We start from the raw sequence: 26709 nt of genomic DNA on the forward strand, positions 1-26709 counted from the left end.
CAGAATGTGCTTTGTTCTTGGTGGAGTCTTATTGACTCAGGATTAGTCTGGGAATTAGTGCAGGAACTTCTAGAAAAGTTATTTTTATATTATTTAGATTTGTCCCCTTAAAAAAAACATTCTACCTGCTTTGCCGAGCATGGATTTAAAGCAGTGGTCTCCAAACATGGCAGCTTCAAGACTTATGGGCTTCAACTCCCAGAATTCCCCAGCCATCCAGGAGCTCAAGCAACAACGTGACTCTGGCACAGAGACATTTTTCCTTAGATAGCATTAAAGCCTGTATCCAGATTTGCTTATTTTGTTTGATCTTTTAGCCAATTAGAGTAGCCTAAATGGTAGACACATTGAAGAATTTTTTTTTTAAAAAAAGATCTCTAGTCTTTGATCAAAACAAGTTAGTCTAAATGGAATATATCTTTGAGCAATAACTAGAAGCAGTAAATGTGAATGCTGCCAAACTAATTATGAGCACAAAACCCCCAAAATAATGTTCTATTTGTAGGTTTTTATCCTGTAGTTACTGGTCCAGGGTCTATAGGAGACTGAGTTAGATTTTTGCCCTTCCCCTGCCTATCCAGTCTTTTTAATTAAATGGCCATATTTCTAAATAAATGAATAATTCTATTCATATAACAGGGTAAACACTATTGGTCCTTCTAGCCAATAAAAATAAACTGTGATAATTGACTAGGAAGGAAGTTAATTGGAATTGTTTGTCTTTTAGTTGTGGTACCACTGAACAAATAAATGTTTGATAGAAAACACATTTTTTTCTCCAAGAAGTTTTGAGAAATTTTTCTTAGGAATATGCAAAGTTATCCAGATGATTCCTCGCAGTTATATTCCTATAATTCTCTCCGGTCCCCTTCCCAACTTCCTTTTGAGGAGATTCTGATGTGAATGGAAGCCTCCATTAGGAACAAAAACAGCCAGCAAATTTACCTGCAGGTTGTGTATTCTCCTTTAGGATATCTTTGACCATCTGAATTGAATGCTTCTCTGGTTACCTTGTCTGCTTTAGTGGTAGATTAAATTGAATGCAATGAATTTTTTAATAAAATGTCAGAAGAATTCTCTTTAGCACAGGAACCTCTATCTTGGATAGCTAATATCAAGACCTTGACTGCAGCAACCATGTTTGTTATAACAGACAATAAGATAGCTTATTGTCTGGGACAATAAGCCAGCTAACATTTTTTCCCCTAATAATCCTCTCCTTGTTAATCTTTGTGGCCATTGCTGTGCTGAATACCTTTTTACAGACTATAGCAATCAATGTCAGTATAGTTGCTGCTTAAAATCTTGCAAGTGTCCATTTGTAGGGCGGAAGGAAAAATGGTTTCATGATGTTATCTAGTTTGGATAATGAAACATCTGCAAGAAAATAACCAAGCTCAGAGAGCACCAAAGACATCTCGTTTCAACCTCGAGCTGCAAATATTCTCCTTTGTTGGTAAAATGTTTTTTTTTCCCCTTACCTGATACATCTCTGTTTTGACAAGAATCAAAAAGAGACGTTGGCCTACCCATTTTAATTGGATTTTTTTTTTTTACTTAGATCAATTTTTAATTCTCCTCTTCTTTCCCCCACCTCTCAGGTGAAAGTACCAAAAATTAAAACTTTCCTTTAGCCAAAGACATTTCTTACCTCCAGTTTCCCAAAGAAACTTCCTAACTTCCAAAATGCCTCTCTGTTCTTGCCAAGAATGGATGATTGTCAGATAAGACAAGATTGCCTCTGTCTGGTAGAGGTCTAACTGTTGTTTTTTGTACTGTTTATATCCTATTATCAAAATAATGTTACTTTCAAAAAAGTAATGATGTGCATATGGTCACCATTGCTTTTGGCCTTGGCATGTCACTTTGGGTGTCAGTATGCCTACTTTTGTGAATTTTGTGCTTGTAGACACAGGTCAACCTCCTAATATACAGTCAACTCTGAAAGTTTTTTTTTTTTTTTAGATTTTTCTACAAATCTTATTTATTTATTTAGGAATGGTTAGTAAGATAATACCATGAAGCATGATTCAAGGTTATGCTGATAAAATGTTAATATTTTTTGTATAGTGCTATATCTGTCAAGTCTTCTGCTTTAAAAGGGAGGGGGGGGAAATCCTGTTACGAGCCACTTCTAGCACAAATAGGATAGATTTTAAAATGCATAAACTACTAGCAGTGCATGGAGAAACGTAACCCAAACTTTCAAAAGGTGGTATTAATATTTTTTTATTTGTTTTACTTATTGCCTACACTTAGATTAACACAGTATATTCCTTCTGTCTTTCTCTGTTTTCATTCTCTTATTAACTCTGCTGTCTGTGTCTTTCCAGTTCCTTTGGAGCAACCCTCTCAGTTGTGTTCTTGGTGTGTGTGTGTCTCTGTGTGTCTGTGTGTTGATGTATGTGTGTGTTCTTTTTCTTTCTTTCACTATATTCTGCTGCCATAACTGATCTACTTATTTGCTGTTTTGAACTCAGCCTTTGTCGGAATTATGGGTAACACAAGATCATACAAACTACTAGACTGGAATAGTTTCAATTCAGGTATTTTATTAGTCATTCAGTACTACATACACTGACAAAAATTATGGCAGCTCAGTGAAGTCTTTTTAGAAATATCTTAATTCATTGCCAAGCTAACGTTTCAAATTTTGTTCTTTTTAATTGTGAAAATTTAAAATAACTTTTATGATTAATATAGTAGGTTATATTATGAAATTAAATCCCATTGTTTCTTGCTAGACTGTATGTCCCTAATTATCCCTGTACATCAATATAATCTAATCATACACTAAATTCTTTCCTTTTGAGATTTAGCTTTTCCTGTACTAGAAGTAGGATCTTCTGTGTGAGGCTCAGTTATGGAGAAATGCCATTTGAAGATCATTTTTAGCTACATCTGTATTAGAAGCAAAACGACTTCTTGTTATTGAATAAGACATCTTATTCATGTTGCAATACTTTTTAGCTTATTTGTGGATTTTAGGTATATTTATTGTTTTAAAATAGGTCATTTAATTTTTAAATAATCCCACAGTACTGGCTAACTGGAGAATACAGCCAAAGCCACATTAATCAAGCTACAATATTGAAGTAGAAGTAGGTTATTGGATTAAAGATATTTTTTAAATTGTGATTTATTTTTCTATTCAAGATCAAATCATTTAAATAATGCTGGCCAGCTGATAGTATGGATGAATATTCACAATGAATGACATTCCTCTTTGGAATCTTTAGATGGAGAGTTATCTTTTTTTAAATTGAGAAAAAAAGCTGATCAGAATGAATTGTAGTATACTTTTTCCACAAATGAATATTCAACTTGCTTTTGTTAATTAAGTTAGGGTGAATTTGCATTCATTTGCTTCATTGTAGGAAGTTTGAAAAGGAAACCCCATGTTGGAATCTCTTTTCTAGTTGTTCCTTTTAGTTCTACAATTATATACAATTTCAGTCAGTGAAAAAGCATGAGATATCATACCCATAAGGTTATGTTGGTACAAACATTTATTTAGCCATTGCATTTAAATCCCACCCTTTTCCCCAGTATAGTACTTTAATTCAAGGAAACAGGCACAGAAGTAGAAGTCTCCCAAGCTATTTGTGCTCTTATCTGTAAGTCAACAGCATAATTTCCTGTCCAAGAAGGGTGATTTGCAGAGTCTTATTGAATTCCCCAGTTATACTAAATTGATGATTGATAAATCTATCGCCTAATACATTCATTATTTCTGGCAAATTTTTGTCCATAAAAGCATTCAAAATAAATCAGGTTCTTGTGTTTAATCATTCTGTTGTTGTCTTTGCTTTTGCTCTGAATATTGATTTAAATTCTCAAGAAAGCTTCAAAACCATCCGCTGAAAAGGAGCTGAGATAAATTATTTATTTGTTGTTTGTGATATTCCTAGTATTTCTGTATCACCAAAATTACTGATCTCTGTGCAGTTTACAAATCAAATCACAAAAACCAATAAGAACCATAAGCATAATAAGTGGGGGGGAAAATCAGTAAAATTGAATATAGCCTACTATTGATTAAGCGGACGTGGTGGCTTAGTGGCTAAGATTTGAGCTTGTCGATCAGAAAGGTTGGCAGTTCAGCGGTTCGAATCCCTAGCGCCACATAACAGAATGCGCTCCCATTACTTGCCCTACCTTCTGCCAACCTAGCAGTTCGAAAGCATGTAAAAATGCAAGTAGAAAAATAGGAACCACTTTTAGTGGGAAGGTAACAGCGTTTCGTGTGCCTTCGGCGTTTAGTCATGCCGGCCACATGACCACAGAGATGTCTTCGGACAGCGTTGGCTCTTCGGCTTTGAAACGGAGATGAGCCCCCTAGAGTTAGGAACGACTAGCACATATGTGTGAGGGGAACCTTTACCTTTTTACCTTACTATTGATTGGATATTACAGTTATAGATCAGCCCGAGCAAATTATGAATACAAATGCAATTCTGCGACACGAAACAAGTTAATAAAAAAAGTAACTAAAAGCGCGTAAAAGCATAACATACAAATAAACATCAATTGAATCAATGACTACAGGGAGTCATTGAGCTTAAAATTACAGATGTAGGTCATGCTGATTGTTATACAGGCCGTCACGTGACCAGCCTGATTTTACGACTTCTCTGTGGCGGTTGTTAAGCAGACCCATTCTCCACAATTGGCACTTTTTGCCAGAAACAAAGTAAATGTTGGCTTCTGGCGGGAAACATCGTAAATCACGGTCACATAACTACGGGATGCTGCAAACCATGGAAATGAGGGCCTGTTGCTAACCACCCGAAATGCAGTCACGTGACCATGGGTGGGGCGTCGTAACATCAGCCTTTGATATTAATGGCTCGGTGCAGCATCAAGTGTTTTAGAATATTAAATTAGTTAACTAATTTTTTTTTTTTTTTACCTCAGCAATTTCAGCAGAAGTAGATCAAGTTTTAGAATTGCTTACAGTGGCTTGCTTATTCCAGCTAATACTGGTAATGGTAAACCAGTGATATAATAACATTAAATACACTGTTTCTGGATTCCTCGACTGTTGCTAGGATTAATAATTTCATAGTAGAATAATTTATGCTTGGTTCTCATCCAGATGAACAATTGTAAAGTCTGGTTTATTAATCATTTCTTAACTTGGACCACATGACTGATGAGTATCAGATTACCAGATACCTTTTCATTTGATTACTCTTCAGAACTCAACAAGAGTCACAATTTGAAATGAGAAAAGCTTGATTAATATCAGCAATAATCAAACAGTTGTAGATTAAAACTGCCTAAAGAGCCCTGATGGCACAGTGATTAGAATGCAGTATTTCAGGCTAACTCCGCCCACTGCCAGTATATGTGTTTTTTCCATTTATTTTCAATTCAGTTGATTGATTGATTGATTTTGTATAGAGACTGGTGTGTTTGTATTATGTGGTCTACAAAGGGGTACTGCTAAAAAAAACCCCGATGGCCTATATTACATTGGAAAATGCAGTGCTCTATGGTTATTTATGTTCTGATTAACTTCAGTTCCTGCAAAAGTTCTACGACAATAGTTGTGTGAACACACTTGCATTTGGGTTTGGTTCCTGAACCTCACAAATGGAGAATCTATAACCCCCTCAGATGTTATAGAACAATAACTCTTATGAATTTTTATGTATTCATTGGCCGTTGTTCTAGACCTTACTGGAAAGCTACAACTAATGATTGTGCGGAATAGCTACTGTAGGTTGGGCTTGCAACCAGTCACATGCCTAGTGCCTTAAGAATTTGGCATGTCGTATTTGGAATATTACACTTTTGATAAATTATTTCTGATTCCGAGGTCAGGGGTGTTAATTTCATTGAGTGCCGCATCAGGGTTGTGTTTGACCTCGGAGGGCCAGGGGTGGGGGGGGCCTAGGCGTAACCATGGTGGGCGTGACACGGGACTGCATCTCCACACGCATGGTTTTATACACTTATAAAAATAGAGAGGCGTACATTTCTGTGATTTTGTTCTTTTAATACAGAGGAAGACTAGAACTATAAATTATTGACATAGGCTACAGTAGCAGAATCCTGCAAGCTTGAACGGTAAAATATTTTACCCTTCCTCCCTTTTATAACCTTCTGAGTCAAGGACGGCCTCTTGTAGCACTCCGGAGGCCCTATTTTGGGCCTGGAAGGCCTCCTGCAACACTCTGGCAGCCAAAATTTTTGCTAGCAGTGGCATCATGGGCCTGTCCTTTGCTATTTATTTCCCAGCCGGCCACAGATATAAGCACCCCGCGGGCCAGTTTTGGCCCCTGGGCTTTCAGTTTGACACCTCTTCTCTAGGTAATTATAGGTATTATAGGTATAATTAATTCCCCTGCCCCACAGCTCATGGCAGACTGTCACTTTATAGCAGTGAAGCACAAGCAAGCATATAGTGGCAGCTGACACTTATATATATATATATATATATATATATATATATATATATATATATATATATATATATATATATATATATATACATAGAAAAGTTTCACTTTAAACAAGAATGGGTCCCCTGCAGGGGTGAAATCCAGCAGGTTCTGGAGAACCGGTAGTGGAAATTTTGAGCAGTTCGGAGAACTGGCAAATACCTCCTCTGGCTGGCCCCAGAATGGGGTAGGAATGGAGATTTTGCAATATCCTTCCCCTGGAGTGGGTTGGGAATGGAGATTTTGCAGTATCCTTTCCCTGCCACGTCCGCCACGCCACGCCCACCAAGCCACACACACAGAACCGGTAGTAAGAAATTTTGGATTTCACCACTGGTCCACTGTATATTACATGTTATACAGCAAGGCAAACATTGAAAACACGGATTTTAAGTAAGTAATCTTTGATATAAAAATACTAACCAGAAGCAGTTTCGATGTTTATAAATAACTTGATGGCAATCAGCAGTTGACTACAATGGGAGGGCATTTAGAACTTAATATTGCTTTTATTGATTGCAGGGTTTTTTTTGTGATTTGGTTTCCTATTTCTTTTCATAAGATGTTGTGCCCTTATTTTAGATAATAGGGCTGACATCCATATAAACATTAGTGTTTAGAGTTTTGTAGGAATTTACAATTATTTCTCAATATGACACAGCGATTGTGCTATACCTAAATTAAGATGAAATCATTAATGTTTTAATTAATGATATAATCACTGAAATAATGAATTCTAAATTTATAATGATTGCAAATTGTGTGTTTATTTACTGACATTTTATTTTTCAACCACTGTTTCTTTTCTTCTTTTTTAATCAAGTCATTTCTGTTGTTCTTTAAATGTTTTAGAATAAATGAAATACTCTTCTAGCTAAGTTAGTTGCAGCTCTTCTCATGTCAAGGTATTGCTGCATAGGACATGTTGTCCTGTTGCAGAGTATGTCCTACTCCAGCCCAGCCCAGTAAGTTGAGGACACCAGAGGTAGTCCTCAGCTTACAATCGAGGTTATGAGAATTAGCGTTTTAGCGATAGATAGATAGATAGATAGATAGATAGATAGATAGATAGACAGACAGAGATAGATAGATAGAGATAGATGATAGAAAGATAGAGAGATAAAGAGACAGACAGACAGACAGACGTATGTAAGGACAGAAGGCAGTTTGCTTTTTTTCCCAGGTCCCTAGGCAGAACTTTGCTGCTTTCTTTTGATGTACCCTATATGGAAAAGACATATTCCTTAATGCTGAAGGAAGTAGAGGAGAGCATCCCATTGACTTAAGATATCTCAGTATTTACCTAACTTTAAAAGGGGAAACGTATGTATGGGACGCGGTGGCTCAGGGGCTAAGAAGCTGAGTTTGTCGATCGAAAGGTCGGCAGTTCAGCGGTTCGAATCCCGAGTGCCGCATAACAGGGTGAGCTCTCCCGTTTTTTGTCCCAGCTCCTGCCAACCTAGCAGTTTGAAAAAATATAAGTAGAAAAATGCAAGTAGAAAAATAGGGACCACCTTTGGTGGGAAGGTAACAGCGTTCCGTGCGCCTTTGGCGTTTAGTCATGCCGGCCACATGACCACGGGGACGTCTTGGGACAGCGCTGGCTCTTTGGCTTTGAAACGGAGATGAGCACCGCTCCCTAGAGTCAGGAACGACTAGCACATACGTGCGAGGGGAACCTTTCCCTTTACTTACTTAAAAGGGGAAATGCAACGTATTTTTACAGAAGCTTCTCCCTCTCTGGGCCTTCTTGACCCAAAATTGCAAGATGGATGCATGGTGGTTTGAAAAGTGTTCCCCATGCATTTTTGAGGGATTGTTGTGCATTGAATCAGCAATTCCTTAGTGCTGTTTGAGCTTGGCTGTTTTCTTCCAGATGTTTAATTACCCAAAGAGGTTACCTAGTTTGGGTAAGGAAATGTTTCCAAGAAAGAAAAGAAAAAAAAACCCAGCTCAGAGAGCACCAAGGACTCCTCATTTCAAGCCTGAGCTACAGATATTCTCCTTTATTAGAATCAACCATTTGTTCACTCATATTGACTTATTTGAAAAGATTTTCAAATTAGATGGTACAGTACTTGATTTCAGCATTGAACACTATATTCCATTTGGTCACTGAATTCATTGTAAAGTCTGAACCGAGTTTCGATCTTACTCTCCCTTTCCCCCAAAATAAGAGTTTAAAAGTGCATTTTGTTCTTCACATTCTATTACGCCACAACGAATTTAAGTCACAATTGCGATGTTTTTACAACACATATCTTACGGTTTTGTATCCATGTGTTTTTCTTCGTTAACACATTTATTTTTAGGGGGTGCATAGCAGAGGTGGGTTTCAGCAGGTTCTGACCAGTTCTAGAGAACCGGTAGCAGAAATTTTGAGTAGTTCGGAGAACCGGTAGTAAAAATTCTGACTGGCTCCACCCGCATCTATTCTCTGCCTCCCAAGTCCCAGCTGATCGGGATGAAATGGGGATTTTGCAGTAACCTTCCCCTGGAGTGGGAAGGGAATGGAGATTTTACAGTATCCTTCCCCTGCCACGCCTACCAAGCCACGCCCACAGAACCGGTAGTAAAAAAATTTGAAACCCACCACTGGTGCGTAGATGTGGATCTCCCCTTTTTAGTGTCTTTAGTTAAACATAGTCCCAAACACTGTTGTTTTACATCATCCCAGTAAAAATTTGTTCCCTAAGGGCCAGAGAGAAAATGTGCCACACTAAAAACAGTATTGGGAGAGACGGATGTGTTCTTGAAAGAAACTCGCAAAAGTTGAGTTTGAATTTCAGAATAACAACAGAGTTGGAAGGGACCTTGGAGGTCGTCTAGTCCAGAGGTCTCCAACTTTGGCAACTTTAAGACTTGTGGACTTCAACTCCCAGAACTCTGGAACCCTGCTGTTCCAAGCAGCAACATTATAAAAACTCCAATTGATCCTCGGAGGAAAAAAAAAAAACCAAAACCTTAACATTTGCAGACAATTTAAATCAATCTTCCCCAACATTTTTTCGGTAACCCTTGCCAGACTTAACTTACCGAACCAGATTTTTTTGCTAGAAAAGCTTGTGAGTGGGTGCTATGTTTGCTTGCCTTCTGCTTTCACCAAGACTTCAGGGCCATTTCTTTCTGTAACCATTTCAGTGAGCTGCCATATTTTTAAGTCTGTACCGTCATTGACCCAAGCATGCGCCAAACGATCCACTGTTTTCTGGCTCCCGTCTGCTGACTCTGCTTTGCAAGCTCTTCTGTAAGCTTCCGCTGTAGCCTGGAAACCCAAGAGGTGACGATGCCCTTGTGGAAGTGTGCTGGACACATGCCATCTTGCTGCCCCTCCCCCCGCCCCTTTCTCAATTTCTGGACTGTCTATGTAGCTTTACTTCGATGTGTAAATGCTCTGAATAGCGGTTGCCCTGTGAATCTGTGTGGCTCATGTGTCAAAACCCCAAAGGTGAAGAAAAGCTGCTTGTGAATCACTTGTGTCCGAAAAACCAAAGCGAATGCTTTTACATTGCGTTGCGTTCCCGTGTTTGGTATGAACGACGCCTGCCATGTTGTGGTGTCTTGGTTTTTATTAAGTCATTTATTTATCTTTATTTATCACGCAAAGGTAAGTTTGTGTCTTATCGTATGTAAATATGCATTGCATTCTGTTTATATGATTTCCTCCCCTCCCCCCTTCCATTAATTAGCAGGGGGAGGGCGGAGCTAAAATCCAGTAAAGTTTACAACATGCAGAAGAAAGTTCATTTCCAAGGAAGTATATTTAAATCTCAAAGGTATTTTGTTTTCAGACGTTACCCTCTTTACATGTTATTTTCAGCACAGAGTGAAGCTAACTCGGTTTCCCAAAACCAGTACCATACTGTCTTTACGTTTTCAGGTTTGTGGCTTTCAGCGGTTGGGTCTTGTAGTAACTTTTCAGACTTCAATGTTAGCTACTAATATTTCTGGGAAACAACACATGCAAAGATTCCTATTTGAATGGAATTTATAAGAAACTACCACTGTAAAATCACAGGAGTAGGAGATCCTTTGTTCAGTAATTTTACAATACTGCTTCTTATTAAAGAGAATTCTTCAACTGGGAATTCTCTAAAAGATTCTTTTGAACACTTGTATTATCTTTTTGCTTATACTCTAATAGCTGGTCTTCGAGGCTACTCTCCTGGACATTTATTCACACATCTCTGTTTAAAAGTTTAGACAATACTTTTAAAAGCTAAATTTGTGCCACATATAGACGAAGCAAGAAAAAGCATGCAAAAAGAAATAGTTATTTATTTATTTATTTATTTTATTTTATTTTATTTATATACTGCCCTTCTCCCGAAGGACTCAGGGCGGTGAACAGTCATAATAAAAACAATGTACAAAATAGAATTTAAAAGCAGATTAAAATAATTAAATCATAGGCCAAATTTAAAACTCTCGTTTTAAAACCAATTTTAAAACCCCATTAAAACCAAATTAAAATCATTTATCCCATCAGAGCGGCTTGCTGGAATAACAGGGTCTTCACTGCACGACGGAAGGCGCAGAGGTCGGGGATCCTTCGTATGTCTGGGGGTAATTCATTCCAGAGGGCAGGGGCCCCCACAGAGAAGGCTCTCCCCCTGTGAGTCGCCAGTCTATATTGTTTGGCTGCCGGCACCCTGAGGAGGCCCTCTCTGTGGGAGCGTACTGGTCGGTGGGAGGCAATCGGTGGCAGAATGCGGTCTTGTAGATAGCCAGGTCCTAAGCCAAAGATAGCTATAGCTATAGATAGAGGTATAGGTATATATACTGTATACCCATATACACATAATAAATGCTTCATATGGTTTGCCAGGATCTTGCCAGGGTTTTCACCATCTTCTCACTATTTTTAATGAAAACATGTTTAATTCAGTTTGCTGTGATAAGATATTATTTAAGTCATATTTAGTTTCTTTTATTTCCTTGTATAAGCTGGTAGTGAGATATCTCATCATCTGCATCCAAAGAGGTTTGTGTGCAATAATACACATATAAGCCTTGCATTCAAAATTTAAATAACTAGCCATTCCTACCAATTCTTTATAATTTACAGATTTAAAAACCAAATAAATTCAGTGAAGACACATTGAAATGTGGGCTTTTGGATGTTGTAGTAAACTGTTGTAATTGTAAGTTTAAGCTGATTGAGTTGTAAATCGATAAACCATAATTTTCAATTCTGCACATGTGAATTTGTTGAAATAATGTTGAAGAAACCAAAACATAACCCTCCCGCCCAAGATCTGATTCATTGCTAAGTAAAAAGCATATTCTCTCAGTTTAAGATGTAAGAAATGCCACAGATCAAATTTCACTTATCTATTATGATGTAATTACAGTAAGTGCACTAATTATTATCATTTATGGTTGAGTATATACCTAATTCAGAAATGAATATTAAAATCTCCATTCTGATAATCATCATAACAAATATTGAAACAATAAAAACAATCATATTGCAAAAAGTAACTGAGTTTGTTAAATGAACTTTGATCATCATCATATTTTATTAACTAAAATTACCAGTTACACCTTGTTGAACGTGAAGAGAAAAAAATGTTTATGACTCAGGACAGCTACCTGCCTCACCTTGCTTTGAAGTATTAAGCAAATGCACTATAAAAACCCACTAGAACTTTTACTTTGTTCTGTCAGATGTGTCCTTTATAAAATTGACATAATTTTTAATGCTCTGAAATAGGTTAAAAATTTTCTAAAATCTCTAAAACCTTTCAAATTAACACTAAGTATATTTAAGTCTATCCTGTTGACCCTCAAGTACTAGTCTCTTATAAGATCTAACGTACTACTTTGTATTTCAAAAATATTCTGCTAAAAGAAAAAAGATTAATCTCAGTTAAAATAAATTTGGGTCTATGATGTAATTGTGGAGTGAATGAAACAATGAATTTTCATTTAGGAATTTTGTGCAATCTGATGATCTCTTCAGAAGAAGAAATCCCAAAGTCCAATCTAAATCATACGTCATTGTGCAATTTAGGTTTTGCTGCAATTTTTTTTTTTCTGGGCTAGGAAGTCCTCTATTAAAAGCTGATTTTTCTTAACCATTTAAAAACAAATTGTTTTGGCTTGTGTAGGTCTCCATTATCTCTGGAAATGACAAGCAGTTTCCTCCACTATCACTGCAAATTCATATATACTCTAAGTCCGTGATGGCGAACCTATGGCACGGATGCCACAGGTGGCACACAGAGCCATATCAGTGGGCACCCGAGCTCAGCTCTGGCACGCATGTGTGTGCCAGCCAGCTGATTTTCCGGCCTTCTGGGCTCACCAGAAGTCAGGAAACACACTGTTTCTGGCCTCCAGAGGGCCTCAGGAGCGGGGGGAAGGCCGTTTTTGCCCTCCCCAGGCTCCTAGAAAGGCTCTGGAGTCTGAGGAGAGCATAAAACGGGCCTACCGGGCCCACCATGCCATCACGTGCCAAAAGCAGGGGGAGCATGGGGGGGAACATAGAATTATGGATGTGGGCACGCATGCGTGTTACCCTACCGCGCTCCCCCCCGCTTTTGGCACGCAATGGCAAAAAGGTTAGCCATCACTGCTCTAAGTTATTTAAACAACCAAAGGTTCTCCTGAACCCCCCACTTGATTACATCTTTGCAAATATTGAAAAAGTGCTTCCATGTACGTTTTTGAAAACGTTAAGAGGTCAAGTTTGAAATTCTAACATGAAGCTAATTCAACATGGTTTGCCTTTAATGTGGCAACTTACAATTGAGTTATGGTTATAACATTATTAGTTTCTAAAAATATTTTGAATACATATTTGAATACATGTATTAAATGTATTTTCTTTATTGACAAATATTTTCCAAGAATAAGCAATAAAGTTATTCAGCATTAACCTACCACTCAGTATTTTTTCCTGTCTGAGGTTAAAAGTATAAACAGAATATCTCATAACTCTTTTGGTGGTGGTGGCATTTGTTGAATCAGTTAAAAATACAAAAACAAGGACCATTAATTACTTAGGCTCATGCAAGAATGTTAAATTTGCCCAGAGAGTTTTTAAAACTTTTTTTCCCATCAAGTGAGCAAAGTGGTTCAGTGTTTTTTTAAATCTCTAAATTGCACTCCGCTTTTTTAATCATGACAAAGTTAAACTGTTATTCAAATCATCCAAACTCTTACGTTAATTTATCTTACAATCTATCTCCTCAAGTTGTTGTTTTTTTTAAAAAAAAAGAGATGATCCAAGGGAGACACGTTGTGACCAGTGGACTTTTAATACTGAGATTTGCTGACTGCAAATGTGTTTGTAGTTGGAGATGCTGTCGGGTTTTTTTTTTTTTTTTTTTCATAGTCAGAGATACTTTTGGTGTGTCGCTTGGAAGGTTTTAGCCTAATACAGGTGGTCCTTGACTACAACCATTCATTTAGTGACTGTTCAAAGTTACAACAGCATTGAAAAAAGTGACTTATGACCATTTTTCATACGACCATTGCCGCTTCCCCTTGGTCATGTGATCAAAATTCAGATGGCAACTGAATATTTAGTGTCCTGGGGTTGATGCGATCACTTTTGCGACCTTCTGACAGGCAGAGTCAACGGGGAAGCCGGATTCAGTTAACCATCGTGTCATTAAATTTAACAAGTGCAGCAATTCACTTAACAACCGTGGCAAGAAAGGTCGTAAAACGGGGCAAAACTCACTTAAGAACTGTCTCGCTTAGCAATGGAGATTTTGGGCTCGATTGTGGTTGTAAGTCAAGGATTGCCTGTCACAGTATTTTGAGCAAAAGGTGTAAGTAGAGAAACCACATCCTTGAGCCTCTCGCATTCTCTTGAGATTCAAAAAAGAAATGGAGTAGCTTCAATTGCGTGAAATCGCCACCCTATCCCACCAATTAGGCTGGAGGAAGAAGACACAGAATGTTGCTGAATGTTGTGGCCCGCCAGCGGCCTGCGTGGATCGTGGCTGATCCCGACGACGCGGAGGCTGGTGTGGGATCGCGCCAGCAGCGTGCGCAGCTGGCGCTCGCGTCGGACAGCGAGGAGGTGAGGATGTGGTGCCAGAGGCAGAGACTCAGGCTGGGCCTTCAGAACCTCCAGAGGCTCCTTCAAGTGGAGAGAGCGAAGTGGAGGAGCCTTTCCTCAATGCTCGGGCACGCAGGGCTGCCAAAAGGCAGGAGTGGCTACTCAGGAGGAGGAGGTCTCGAGAGTAAGGTTTGAGGATAATTGGCCACTCCCTTAGCCTATTTAAGTCGCACGCAGTTAGTAATTTCTTGCTGGAAACAACATGTAATTATTACAGAGCATTTTGGAGAGTGAGTGTCTTATTGTATCTTGTTTTCTGGGCTGGTTGCCAACCTTTGCCGGACTTTGTTTATTCTTGGTACGTTATAACTTTGATAAGGACCGTTGGTGTGTGTCACAATCCTTGGAAATCCGGAGCTGGGGCAGAACACTGAGGCCTTATACTAGTTTAAACAAGTTAACCAGCATTTAGTTAACCTCTTCGCTTTAACCAAACATTTTGCATCTCTGCTGAATAGTAAACGGATGTGCTCTGTATCTTTCAGATGACCCGGAAACACGGGATGCCTGGTGGGCAGAAGTTCGTCAAGAAATCAAATCCCATGCAAAAGCATTGGGGTGCCACGCTGTGGTGGGCTACAGTGAATCAACTAGCATTTGGTAACTCGCTGGCTCAGTTTCCCTGACAATTAAAACACTTTATCTCTGCAAGCAGCAAAAGGAAGGGGTGAAAAGAGAAGATTGGTTGTATAAAGTTGTGCCAATTAATGGGAAGTAGGAAGGCTCGGGATGATGGGGCGTATAGTAATATAGCCACTTAGCTAGGGGTGAAATGTTCCCGGTTCGGACTGGATCGCCTGATCCGGTAGCGATGGAGGCGGGTGGTTCGGAGAACCGGTAGCAAAAATCCCTGCCCACTCCCCCCATTGCTCAGTTGAGCTGCACAATCATCAGAGGCTTTTTTTTTATTTTTAAAAGCATTTTTTCTACAACCTCTTCAGCCGAAGAGGTTATAGAAAAAATGTTTTTAAAAGGAAAAAAGCCTCTGCCGATCAGGCAAGTCAGCTGGGATCCTCAGAGGCTTTAAAAGCATTTTTTTTTCAACCTCTTCAGCCGAAGAAGGTGTAGAAAAAATGGTTTTAAAAGTTAAAAAAAAAAAAGTTGGCCACGCCCACTCAGTCATATTACCCCCCCCCCCCCCAAGCCACAGAACCGGTAGTAACAAATTTTACATTTCACCACTGCACTTAGCTGCTGGTAAGCGGCAACGGTGTAGATGCTACTTCTGCATTGCTGCCGTTTGCTTTGGTGAACAAAAGGAATGACAAATTCTTCTGAACAGCAGAACCTTCATTTTTATTATCTCTGGCACAAGGCATCTTCACTTGAAGCCTTGTAACCTTTTTTGACCAGTGATCAAGCTATCAAGAGGAGATGCCATTTGGGGGCATGAAGATAGAAGATAGGAGACAAACACTGACTTGAGGACATAGGAAAAAAGAGATGGGGAATGATCCACTACATTAGCGGTGGGGGATATTGGACCCTTTACGACTTGTGGACTTCAACTCCCAGAATTCCCCAGTAAACATGGCTGGCTCAAGAATTCTGGGGATTGAAGTCCACAAGTCCACAGCCTTTTAGGAGCCTGGTGGTGCAGTGGACTAAACTACTGTTAAAGTAGTATTTAGCTACCAGCTGCCTGCAATTACTGCAAGTTCTATTCTCACCAGGCTCAAGGTTGACTCAGCCTTCCATCCTTCCGAGGTAGGTAAAATGAGGACCCGGTTTGTGGGGGCAATAAGCTGACTTTGTATAAAATAGAACACCGCTTAGAGGGGCCCAAAAGCCCTACTAAGCTGGTATATATAAAAGTATGAAGGCTATTGCTTAAAAGCATTGTAAGCCACCCTGAGTCTCTGGAGAAGGGCGGCATATAAATCAAACTAATAAAAGGGCCATCGTTCCCCATCCCTGCACTACATAATAGGGAATGCATCATATTAGCAAGTACAGGTAGTCTTCGATTTGCGACCTGTCATTTAGTGACCGTTCAAAATTATGATGGGTCTCCCCAGGGGATTTACCACCCAGTATCAAAGTTTCAGTGGCCATTCCTCCCGCCCAGTGACATGACTACATGTCAGGCACTCAGCAACCAATCTGCATTTAAGGCCACTTGCAGCATCATTTGAATTTTCCTTATCACAGTCAAAATAACCACCTTATGACAGGCAGCTTATTTTTCAAAACTCCTGCCTCAAACGCTCACTTTCAACATGGATTTGGTTGTGGCTTTTTTATTTTGGAGAAGAGATTTGGCAATGCATATGACTAAACCCATGACTGATTTTCTTTTTCCCTTCTCTCTCTCTCTCTCTCTCTCTCTCTCTCTCTCTCTCTCTCTCTCTCTCTCTCTCTCTCTCTCTCTCTCTCTCTCCCCCCCCCCCATTTCTTTCCCTTTTCCCTTTCTTCCTCTCTTCCTCCCTCCCTCTTTCTTTATTTTCCTTCCTCCCTTGCTTGCTGCCTCCCTTTTCCTTTTCTTTCCTTCCCCTTCCTTCCTCCCTCCCTCCCTCCCTCTTTCTTTCTTTTCCTTCCTCCCCCCCCTCCCTCCCCTTTCCTTTCCTTTCCTTCCCCTCCCTCTTTCTTTCTTTCTTTCTTTCTTTCTTTCTTTCTTTCTTTCTTTCTTTCTTTCTTTCTTTTTCTTTCACAGTGAGGAGGTCTGTATTTTGTCTGCCTCGGGCACAGCAGCTGTGCTGAATCCCAGGTTTCTCCAGGATGGAAACATGGAAGTCTGTTTGGAACCAAGGTTGTCATGGCAGCCTGGCTACTTTTCCATAGGGTCAGAGAAGGGAGAGGTTGATTTTTTTCCTCAAAACCAAGATAGTTCTTCTCTATTAGGGTAGGTTACCAGTGGTACAGCACAGAATGCGGGGGCATTACTGATTTTTCACTAACAACAGCAGACGTTGTGGGACTGCCCCAATCACTAGTCTTACTGCTTTAAAATTTCTAACAGCCTGAATAAGGTAACCGTTTGGCTACTAACAAGAGAACGCAAATCCTTTCCCCTGTTTCGAACTGTCCCTCTCCTAACACTGAGTGTGCAAGTGACTCTTTGTTTCACACCATTGTCAAAATTTTATGACACACTAAAGCAAGGTTTCCCAACCTTAGCGACTTTTAAGTCGTGTGGACTTCAACTCCCAGAATTCCCCAGCCAACCATTGAGATTTGCCTCTCCTTTTCAAGTTACAGCGAAACCTCAGTTCACTCATCTCCATTTTTCAATGTAAACCCCCCCCTGTCCCCCCAGTACAGCTCCCTCACCCAGTACAGGTCTGGGTGAGGGAGCTGAATTTATATTATGCTTGGGTCAGCTATGACAATTTACCTCAGAGCATCAAGATGACATGATTTGTGTTGTGGCGTCAGTACGCAAATCACTAAAATTGCCACAAAGGACATCCTGTACGATTTTACAGGCCTTTTGAGTGTAACACAGGCCCCCTCCTCCCTGCTTGTCTGTCAAATCAAGGTTTCACCAAATATAATTTTTCAATAGAAAATGATAAAAGTTCAGCTCTTCAGGAAAAAAAAAACCCTACCAAAATGGATTACGTGGTTAAAAAAAATGCTGATTTTTTTTTTTTTTAACTGACTCTGATGTTGCCAGGTCATTTTTTTGGGAGATGACCATCATGTTCAGCATGATGTGATTCCCCCAGTAGGCAGATTTTTACGTATTTATTTATTTATTTTTGAAGAAAAATTTGGCATGAGCAACTCGGTGTTGTTCGTTTTGCTTCTTCGCCAAAACTTCATATTCCCTCTGCTTCTAGCACGGATGAGTGGAGGTTCTGTAATTTTCAGTTATTTGCTTCACCTCTGAATCTATTCCGTGCTTCTCTATTCTCATATTTACAAGAGCTAATGGAGTCAGCTTAATTTAAATAAGCTCCATTCTGATTTACTTGTAGCTAAAGGATCAGCGGCATTATATCATGTTTGTTATCTTTTAACCCGCTTATATAATCAAATTATCCTTTTCAGGGGTGTCAAACTGGCGGCCCGTGGGCCAGATGCATCACATGCAGGCCATGCCCACCCCAGCTCCACGAAGGGAAAAAACATCACAATATGTCATGTGATTTTGCAAGTTTGACACCCGTGCTTTAGGTCCACGGGAGACTCCTAGGTTAATACAATACTAAAAGTTCACATTTGAGTCAAAATACATATATGTTAACTTTTGATCAGAGAACAATTATAGGAAGATGGCAGCCTAAACTGGCTTATGTTATCCGTATCTCTTGCATTCATAGTTTGTTACACTGAGTTGTATCCCAGTTTGTCCGCTTCTCTGATGTGGTCTTTTCACCAATTCAGTGGAAGTTTTGCTCAGCAGATCAAAGAAAAAGTCAATTATTACCAGTCCCTCTTTTCTCAGATCGATTTCTCCACCGTCTTTTCCAGATGGTTGGGAGATCCTTCAGAAGGCTATGAGATTGCAGAGGGGGCCGAGAAAGATAATTATTGCACAGAGACATGTCTTGATCAACAAAAAGGTGGAGAAATGCCACCGACCCCTATTTTGTTTCTTAATAAAAACATTCTGTAGCTTCTAAGTCCAATCACATGATATATGTCTGAAAAGGAAGCTAAGCAAATCACAGGTCGGTGAAGCTAACCTTGATCTGCCAGTCAAACAGACATGCAATCTGATTATTCAGCTTGAAAGTAAGGATGTTTTAGTACAGGACAAAAAAATGTACAGTTCAGTATTTTATTCATATTAAATTAGATTGTGATAAACCTCAATGGGTTTGAATTATGTATAGTTGTCAAATCAAGAAAATTAAATATGATAAAAACTCCCCTCCCCTCTAGCACTGATGATGTTACCTAGTTGGGCAATGAAAAGTCTGTAAGAAAACAACCAAGCTCAGAGAAACACCAAGGATTCTACACTGTCGAGAGTTGCTTGGTGATGAATCGTCTCCAAATTTGATAGATAAATAACTAAATAAATGTTTTTGTAAAAATCGATTTCTCTAACAGGCCACACTCAGTTGCTGATTTGCATTCATAGCCAAATTTACTACAAAACCTAGTGGCAGTTGCCCTTCTGACCCATTAATACTGTTCTTTCCTTCATGACACAAGTTTTTCCATTCTTACCCGAATAATTGCTTCATAGAACTCTAACAGAAATGAGTATTTGTGTTGTTTTGTGTCTTTAGAGCTACTGAAACCAAATTGACAAAAAGCTACGCAGTTTCTACTAATCTGTCCATGCATGTGTATCTGTCAGGAGTTGCTGTGGTTTAAAAAGGGGAGGGGAAATTAATGATCTGTTTGGCCTCTTGAGGGAGAAGAATGTCTGTTGATTAACTTGTTCAAATGCAAAAAAAAAAAAAAAAAGTTTATAAAAGAAAGCAGACTGGCCAGCCATGTACAGGTAGCCCTCAATTTACGACCACCGTTGTGACTGGAACTTCTGTTGCTAAGCAGAAGGCATTAAGTGAATCATAGTAATTTTTATCATCTTCTTGTCGCAGTTGTTAAGTGAATCGTGCAGTTTTAATCCAATCTGGCTTCCCCCATTGGCTTGGTTGTCACAAGCTGCCTGGGAAGGTCACAAAGGGCCGTCACATGACCCTGGGACGCTGCTGTCATCTTAAGTACATGCTGATTGCCCAATTTTGATCACATGACCTTGGGGATGCTTCAACGGTTTTAAGTGCGAGGAGCGGTCATAAATCACTTCAGTTCCGTCGTTAAGTTTGAACTGTCACTAAACAGTTGTAAGTCAAGGACTACCTGTATAGGTTATCTATATATGCCTTGTGTGGAAACCCCCCCCCCCCCCACTTCAAGTGACCAACCCTGAATTGAAAGTCGGTGTCTGAATGGTAATTTTAGACTTCTCACCATTTCTCTCTTAGGCTAGAGGAAACCTTACCTCCCGGTTGTGGCTTCTGTCACATCCCTTACGATGAGCTCAACATGCCATTCCCGGCTCGCCTCGCTTACTGCTGCAGTTGCAGGAAGCAGAAAGTGCCCGATGTTCTTTTCACGACAATAGACTTACCCGTGGACGCAGTGGTGTTTGGAAAAGGCTGTCTCATCCAAGCCAGGTAGGAATACAGGAAGAAGAGACCGATTTTAATTATTATTTATATTCTGCCTTCGTTATTTCTACAACTATCTCAAGATGGCAAACATCCACCTTTCTCCTCCTATTTTCCCCACAACAACAACTCTGTGAGGTTGTTGGGCTGAGAGAGAGAGAGAGAGAGAGAGAGAGATTGACTGGTCCAAGGTCACCCAGCTGGCTTTCATTCCTAAGGCAAGACTAGAACTCAGAGTCTCCTGCTGATTGGCCCAAGGTCACCCAATTGGCTTTCATGCCTAAAGTGGGATTAGAATTCACAGTCTCCTGGGATTAGCCCAAGGTCACCCAGCTGGCTTTCATGTTTAAGGCAGGACTAGAATTCCCAGTCTCCTGGTGACTGGTCCAAAGTCAACCAGCCAGCCAGCTTTCATGGCTAAGTGGATTAGAATTCACAGTTTCCTGGTGATTGGTCCAAAGTCATCCATCTTTAATGGCTAAGAAAGGACTGGAATTCCCAATCTCCCAGTTTCTAGCCTGGTTCCTTAACCACCAGACCAAACTGGCTCTACTTCAGTGAAGATGTTTTGTTCACAGATAAGCAATCTGCTGTTCCTGGCCAATTCTTTAGCAGTGAAGTACATTTGGAGGAAAGAGATCCCACAAAATACAAAGATGCTTCTTAGTAGAACAGCCTTGGTCAAGGATAACACTTTTCTGCTGAACTAACAATTCAGTTCATTGTGGCTTTTCTATTTAAAAATGCCATTCTCTCTGTAAAGGCTGCAAAAAAGGCTGGGGGTCTCCATAAGTGCTCTCAGCACTTAACGTAGATTTTTATACCCCTGTTGCTTTCTACTTTCAGTTTTCTACTGTATTTCACGATACAGAAAAGATCCTGAGGCTCTAGAAAGAGTGCAGTGAAGAGATGCAAAGATAATAAAGGGTCCGGAGGCTAAATCATACAACGAATAGCTAGGGGAATGAGGTATATTTAGCCTAATGAAGAGAAGGTTCAGGAGAGACATTTTAAATTTAAATTAAATTAATTTGATTTATATGCCGCCCTTCTCCGGAGACTCAGGGCGGCTTACAATGCGTTAAGCAATAGCCTTCATACTTTTGTATATTTATACAAAGTCAGCTTATTGCCCCCACAAATGGGTCCTACATGATAACAGTCTTCCAATACTTGAAGGTCTTGGGGGAGGAGGGGTCAATTTATTCTCCAAAGCACCTGAGGGCAGGACAAGGAGCAATGGGTGGACTTCATCAGTGGCAGATCCAGCCTGGAACTAAGGAGGAATTTCCTGACAGTGGATAGCCTAATATTCCAATATTTGAGGAGCTGCCACCGAGAAGAGGGAGTCAATTTATTCTCCAAAGCACTTGAGGGCAGGACAAGAAGCAATGGATGGAAACTAATCAAGGAGAGATCCAACCTAGAAATAAGGAGAAATTTCCTGACACTGAGAACTAATTAACCAATGGAACAGTTTGCCTCCTGGAGTTGTGGATGCTCCATCCCTGGAGGCCTTCAAGAAAAGTCTGGACAACCATTTGTCCAGGATGATATAAGGTCGTGATGGCCAACCTATGGCATGTGTACCACAGGTGGCAGGCAGAATCATATCTGTGGGTACGTGAGCGTTGCCCTAGCTCAGCTCCAGCGCGCATGCGCATGCTGGCCAGCTGATTTTCAGGCCTTCCGAGCTCACCAGAAGTGGGGAAACAGGCCGTTTCTGGCCTCTGGAGGGCCTCCAGGAGGTTGGGAAGGCTGTTTTCCACCCTCCCCAGGCTCCAAGAAAGCCTCTGGAGCCTGGGGAGGGTGAAAAATGGGTCTACCATGCCATTGCGTGCCAAAAGCAGGGGGAGCGCGGGGGGGGGTCGTTCGCGCATGCTCGGGGGGGCGCAACATGGGGGGCATTAAATTATGGTTGTGGGCATGCACATGCACAACCCACCCCCCCCCCCCCGCTTTTGGCACGCAACAGCAAAAAGGTTAGCCATTACTGGTATAAGGACTTCTACCTTAGCATGAGGTTGGACTTGAAGACCTCCAAGGTCCCTTCTAGCCCTATGACTCTATGATTCCTTAAGGCCATATGCCTTGAAATTTATTGTTCATTCTCCAACAGGCTATGCCGGCTGAAAAAGAAAGCCCAAGCCGAAGCCAACGCAACCTGCATCAGTAACCTGCTGCCATTTATGGAGTACGAAGTACACACTCAGCTGATGAATAAGCTGAAACTGAGAGGGATGAACGCCCTCTTTGGCCTACGGATACAGATCACGGTGGGAGAAACGATGTTGATGGGTCTGGCAGTAAGTTTTCCATTTGTGCTTTAAACGTTTTGATTTTTTTTTTTCAAATCCTGTAGCATAATCTCCCTCCAGTTTTTCATCTTGGAAAAATACTTAAGCATTGAACAAAATAGGATGGTTTTACATGTTTTATAAACCCAGAATGTCAAGATTTATCGGCTTAAGTCATTTTTTAAAAAAGTTGTATGAAAGAAACAGGCCATGTGCTTTTTAAAATAAACCCTGAAGATTTCAAAATGGAAAGTCTTACAAATAGTACCTTTTCTAAAGTTAACGAACAGCAGCTGGAATCCAGTTTCTGGTGTTTTGATCCACTTTAAAAAGTTTCTGCCAATAAAGGCTACTAATGAAGATCTCATTAGAGGTCAGATCCCTCATCACTGATTTTTGTGGGGTTATATCTACAGCATCTAATGGTGCCTTTTGTGTTTGACATTAAATGCACAAAGATAATCTGTGATCTTAAATTCCCAAGATTTCTACAAATTCAGGTTTATAACTCTTTGAACAAGCTGCATTGTCACACTGAAATATCTTTCAGCGCTTCTTAATTCTTTTTTTAATCTGTATTTCGGCCTGCAGTTTCCCACCTGTTCACTTTCTGAAGAAAAATTTGACTTGATCACACAATCCCACCCACACATACTTATGCTGCACAATCTAGATCAGGGGTCTCCAAACTTGGCAACTTTTAAAGCTTGTGGAACTTCAACTCCCAGAATTCCCCAGTCAGCACAGCACAGCTGGCTGAGGAATTCTGGGAATTGAAGTCCACAAGTCTTAAAGTTGTCAAGTTCGGAGACCCCTGGTCTAGGTCAGTGTTTCTCAATCTCAAGAGCTTTAAGTAGGGGTGAAATACTCCCAGTTCGGACCGGATCGCCTGATCCGGTAGCAATGGTGGCGGGTGGTTCGGAGAACCGGTAGCAAAAATCCCTGGCCCACCCCCATGCCCAGCTGAGCCGTGGGATCATCAGAGGCTTTTTTTTTTTTTTTTTTACTTTTAAAAGCATTTTTTTCTTCTGCCGAAAAAATGCTTTTAAAAGTTTTTTATAAAAAGCCTCTGATGATCGCACGGCTCAGCTGGGCATGGGGGTGGGCCAGGGATTTTTGCTACCGGTTCTAAAAAAGCATTTAAAAGCATTTCTTTTTTTTTTCTTTTTTTTTCTTTTTTTTTTCTTTTAAAAGAAAAAAAACCCTTTGACGATCAGGCAACTCACCTTGGATCGTCAGAGCTTTTTAAAAGCATTTTTTTACAACCTCTTCGGCCAAAGAGCTTGTAGAAAAAATGCTTTTAAAAATTTAAAAAAATAAAAAAGTTGGCCATGCCCACCCAGTCACATTACTCCCTCCCCACCAAGCCACGCCCACAGAACCGGTAGTAACAAATTTTACATTTCACCACTGGTTTTAAGATGTACGGATACCATTAAAGAAAAAAAAATGTATCCAGTTTTGTTTCTACTTGGAAATTTCTGAATATGTTGGAAGTCCGCACATCTTTAGGGTGCTAAGTTTGAGAAACTCTGATCCAGATAAACGGTCAATAGCACATTTTAAACTCTTACTTTTTTTTTATACCAATAGAAGGAAGGTGTTAGACTGTGTTTCCCACAATGCCTTAGTTTCTTACTGGTATACTTTTTTTTTTTCCAGTCTGCTACAGGGGTTTATCTGGCTGCTTTACCTACTCCTGGTGGTATTCAGATTGCGGGGAAAACTCCCAGTGATGCCACTTACGAACAGCATATATCTCATATGCAGAAGAAAATCAATGACACAATCACCAGAAACAAAGAGCTGTATGAGATTAACCCTCCAGTAAGCAATGTTGTATAAGTACTGACACAATTTTAAGTCAAATGCTTCTCATTTTACGATGTTTCTTGCCACATTTCTTAAGTGAATCGTAGCAGTTGTTAAATTAGTAACATAGTTGTAAAATGAATCTACCTTCCCCTATTGACTTTGCTTGTCAGAAGGTCGCAAAAGGGAATTGCACGACCCCGGGACACTGAAACCGTCATAAATATGAACTAATTTGTCAAGCATCCGAATATAAATCATGTGATCACGGGGATGCTGCAAGGGTTACATTGGCATTGGCATCCTTTAGTCTCAAAAGACTATGGTATCGTGCTCTGGAAAGAGGTCCTAAAACAGCATCTGGTGTGACTAAAAAGGCCAATCCGAGAGTGGCCATCCCTTCCACACTGAGGGCAGGTACATTCGATCCCCTGCCCAGCCCCCAGATTTCGCTGGTTCCGGGACTGCCTCTTTGCCTCAGCCTGCCGAACAAGTGTCTCTTCGAATTGGAGAAGGCCATGCTGCGTCTTTAGCCTCCAAGCTGAACGATCGGAGGTCAAGGTTTTCCAGTCGTTATGGCTTTTAGATCCCTCTTGCAAATGTCCTTATATCGCAGCCGTGGTCTCCCTCTGAGGTGCTTTCCCTGCACTAATTCTCCATATAGGAGATCTTTCAGAATCTGACCATCAGCCATTCTCATGCCCCATGCCCCAGCCAGCGTAGACATCGCTGTTTCAATAGTGTATACATGCTAGAAATTCCAGCATGTTCCAAGGGTTGTGCTTGCAAGGGTCATAAGTGTGAAAAATGGTCATAAGTTAATTTTTTTCAGTGCCATTGTAACTTTGAGCGGTCACTGAATGAACTGTTGTAAGTTGAGGACTACCTATATTATGAATAGATGTAGTTGATTTCTGAAAATATAAAGACAACCAATGTTTAGGAGACGGAACTCTATAAAGATAAGGAGAAAGAAAGTGGTTGCAAAACTAAACAGGTTCAGAAATAAAAGTTACTCATTTTGGTCAGGACAGAAATAGCTAAGATATCTCATAACTGATTTGTCTTTATGTTGGAGGAAAGTTGTGGTCGTAGCAGTGAAATGTTTAAAGATCTTTTGCGAGATTTAATGTGTGATTTATTACATGATGCCATATTGTTCTGCGTAGGAGACATCGGAAGAAATTATAGGTTCTCCCATTCCAGAACCGAGACACCGGACCAGGTTGCTAAGATCTCAGTCTGAAAGCTCTGATGAAATTGCAGAATTGGATCTCTCTCATGGCAAGAAAGATGCCTTTGTGTTGGAGGTATGTTCTCCTTCGGAAAAGTTCATCTTGTACCTGACTTATAAAGAATGAACGAAATTCACTGATTGAATCACAGAACCATGTCATTTGTGGTTAAATATTCTTTGCATTCTACAAATAACATATCTGAATTGGCGTGAGTGTGTGTGCGTGTGTGTGAGAGAGAGAGAGAGATTTAATAAAAACAGCTATTGTAAGCCACTTTGCATTTTTGAAAATGAGAAGCATGTGTGATGGAATCTGCAACTAGAGTAGGGGTGAGTTAAGAGACTGGCTAGCTTGGAATCCCTGCAGGGAATAAGTAACTGTTCCACCCTTGGAATACTATATCCAGTTCTGGTCATCATGATACAGAAAAGATACTGAGACCCTAGAAAGAGATCAGAGAAGAGCGGCAAAGATGATAAAGGGTCTGGAGGCTAAACCATACGACAGTTAAGGGAGCTAGGAATGCATAGCCTATCAAGCAGAAGGATTACTGGGGACGTGATAGAGGACTTACTCACCAGAGGGCAGGATAAGATGTAATGGACGGAAGCTTGTTAAAGAGAAATACAACCTAGAAGTAAGGAGAAATTTTCTGACAGTGAGAGCAATTAATCAATGGAATAGCTTGGCTGCCGGAGTTGTGGGTGTGCCATCACTGGAAATTGCCACAAATAGACTGAACAACCATTTGGCTGAGATAGG

The 26709-nt window shown here is 40.2% G+C and overlaps 1 protein-coding gene across 4 annotated transcripts in view; it reads left to right on the forward strand.

The window, feature by feature from the left end:
• C2CD5 (C2 calcium dependent domain containing 5) overlaps positions 1 to 26709 on the forward strand; it is a 91958-nt gene that overhangs the window by 38400 nt on the left and 26849 nt on the right. For 3 of the 4 annotated variants that reach the window (XM_070946582.1, XM_070946584.1, XM_070946583.1), the window contains exons 10-15: positions 15012 to 15126; positions 17180 to 17368; positions 20415 to 20606; positions 22720 to 22906; positions 24560 to 24724; positions 25879 to 26019. In XM_070946582.1, coding sequence (XP_070802683.1) covers positions 15012 to 15126; positions 17180 to 17368; positions 20415 to 20606; positions 22720 to 22906; positions 24560 to 24724; positions 25879 to 26019 — 989 coding nt within the window. Of the gene's footprint in view, positions 1 to 2480; positions 2547 to 15011; positions 15127 to 17179; positions 17369 to 20414; positions 20607 to 22719; positions 22907 to 24559; positions 24725 to 25878; positions 26020 to 26709 lie in introns of all 4 variants that reach the window. The other variant, XM_070946585.1, reaches the window with a different exon arrangement.

This window comes from Pituophis catenifer, unplaced genomic scaffold (assembly GCF_029215685.1).
Source record: "Pituophis catenifer annectens isolate HBS135680 unplaced genomic scaffold, rPitCat1.0.hap2 SCAF_7, whole genome shotgun sequence".
NCBI lineage: Eukaryota > Metazoa > Chordata > Lepidosauria > Squamata > Colubridae > Pituophis > Pituophis catenifer.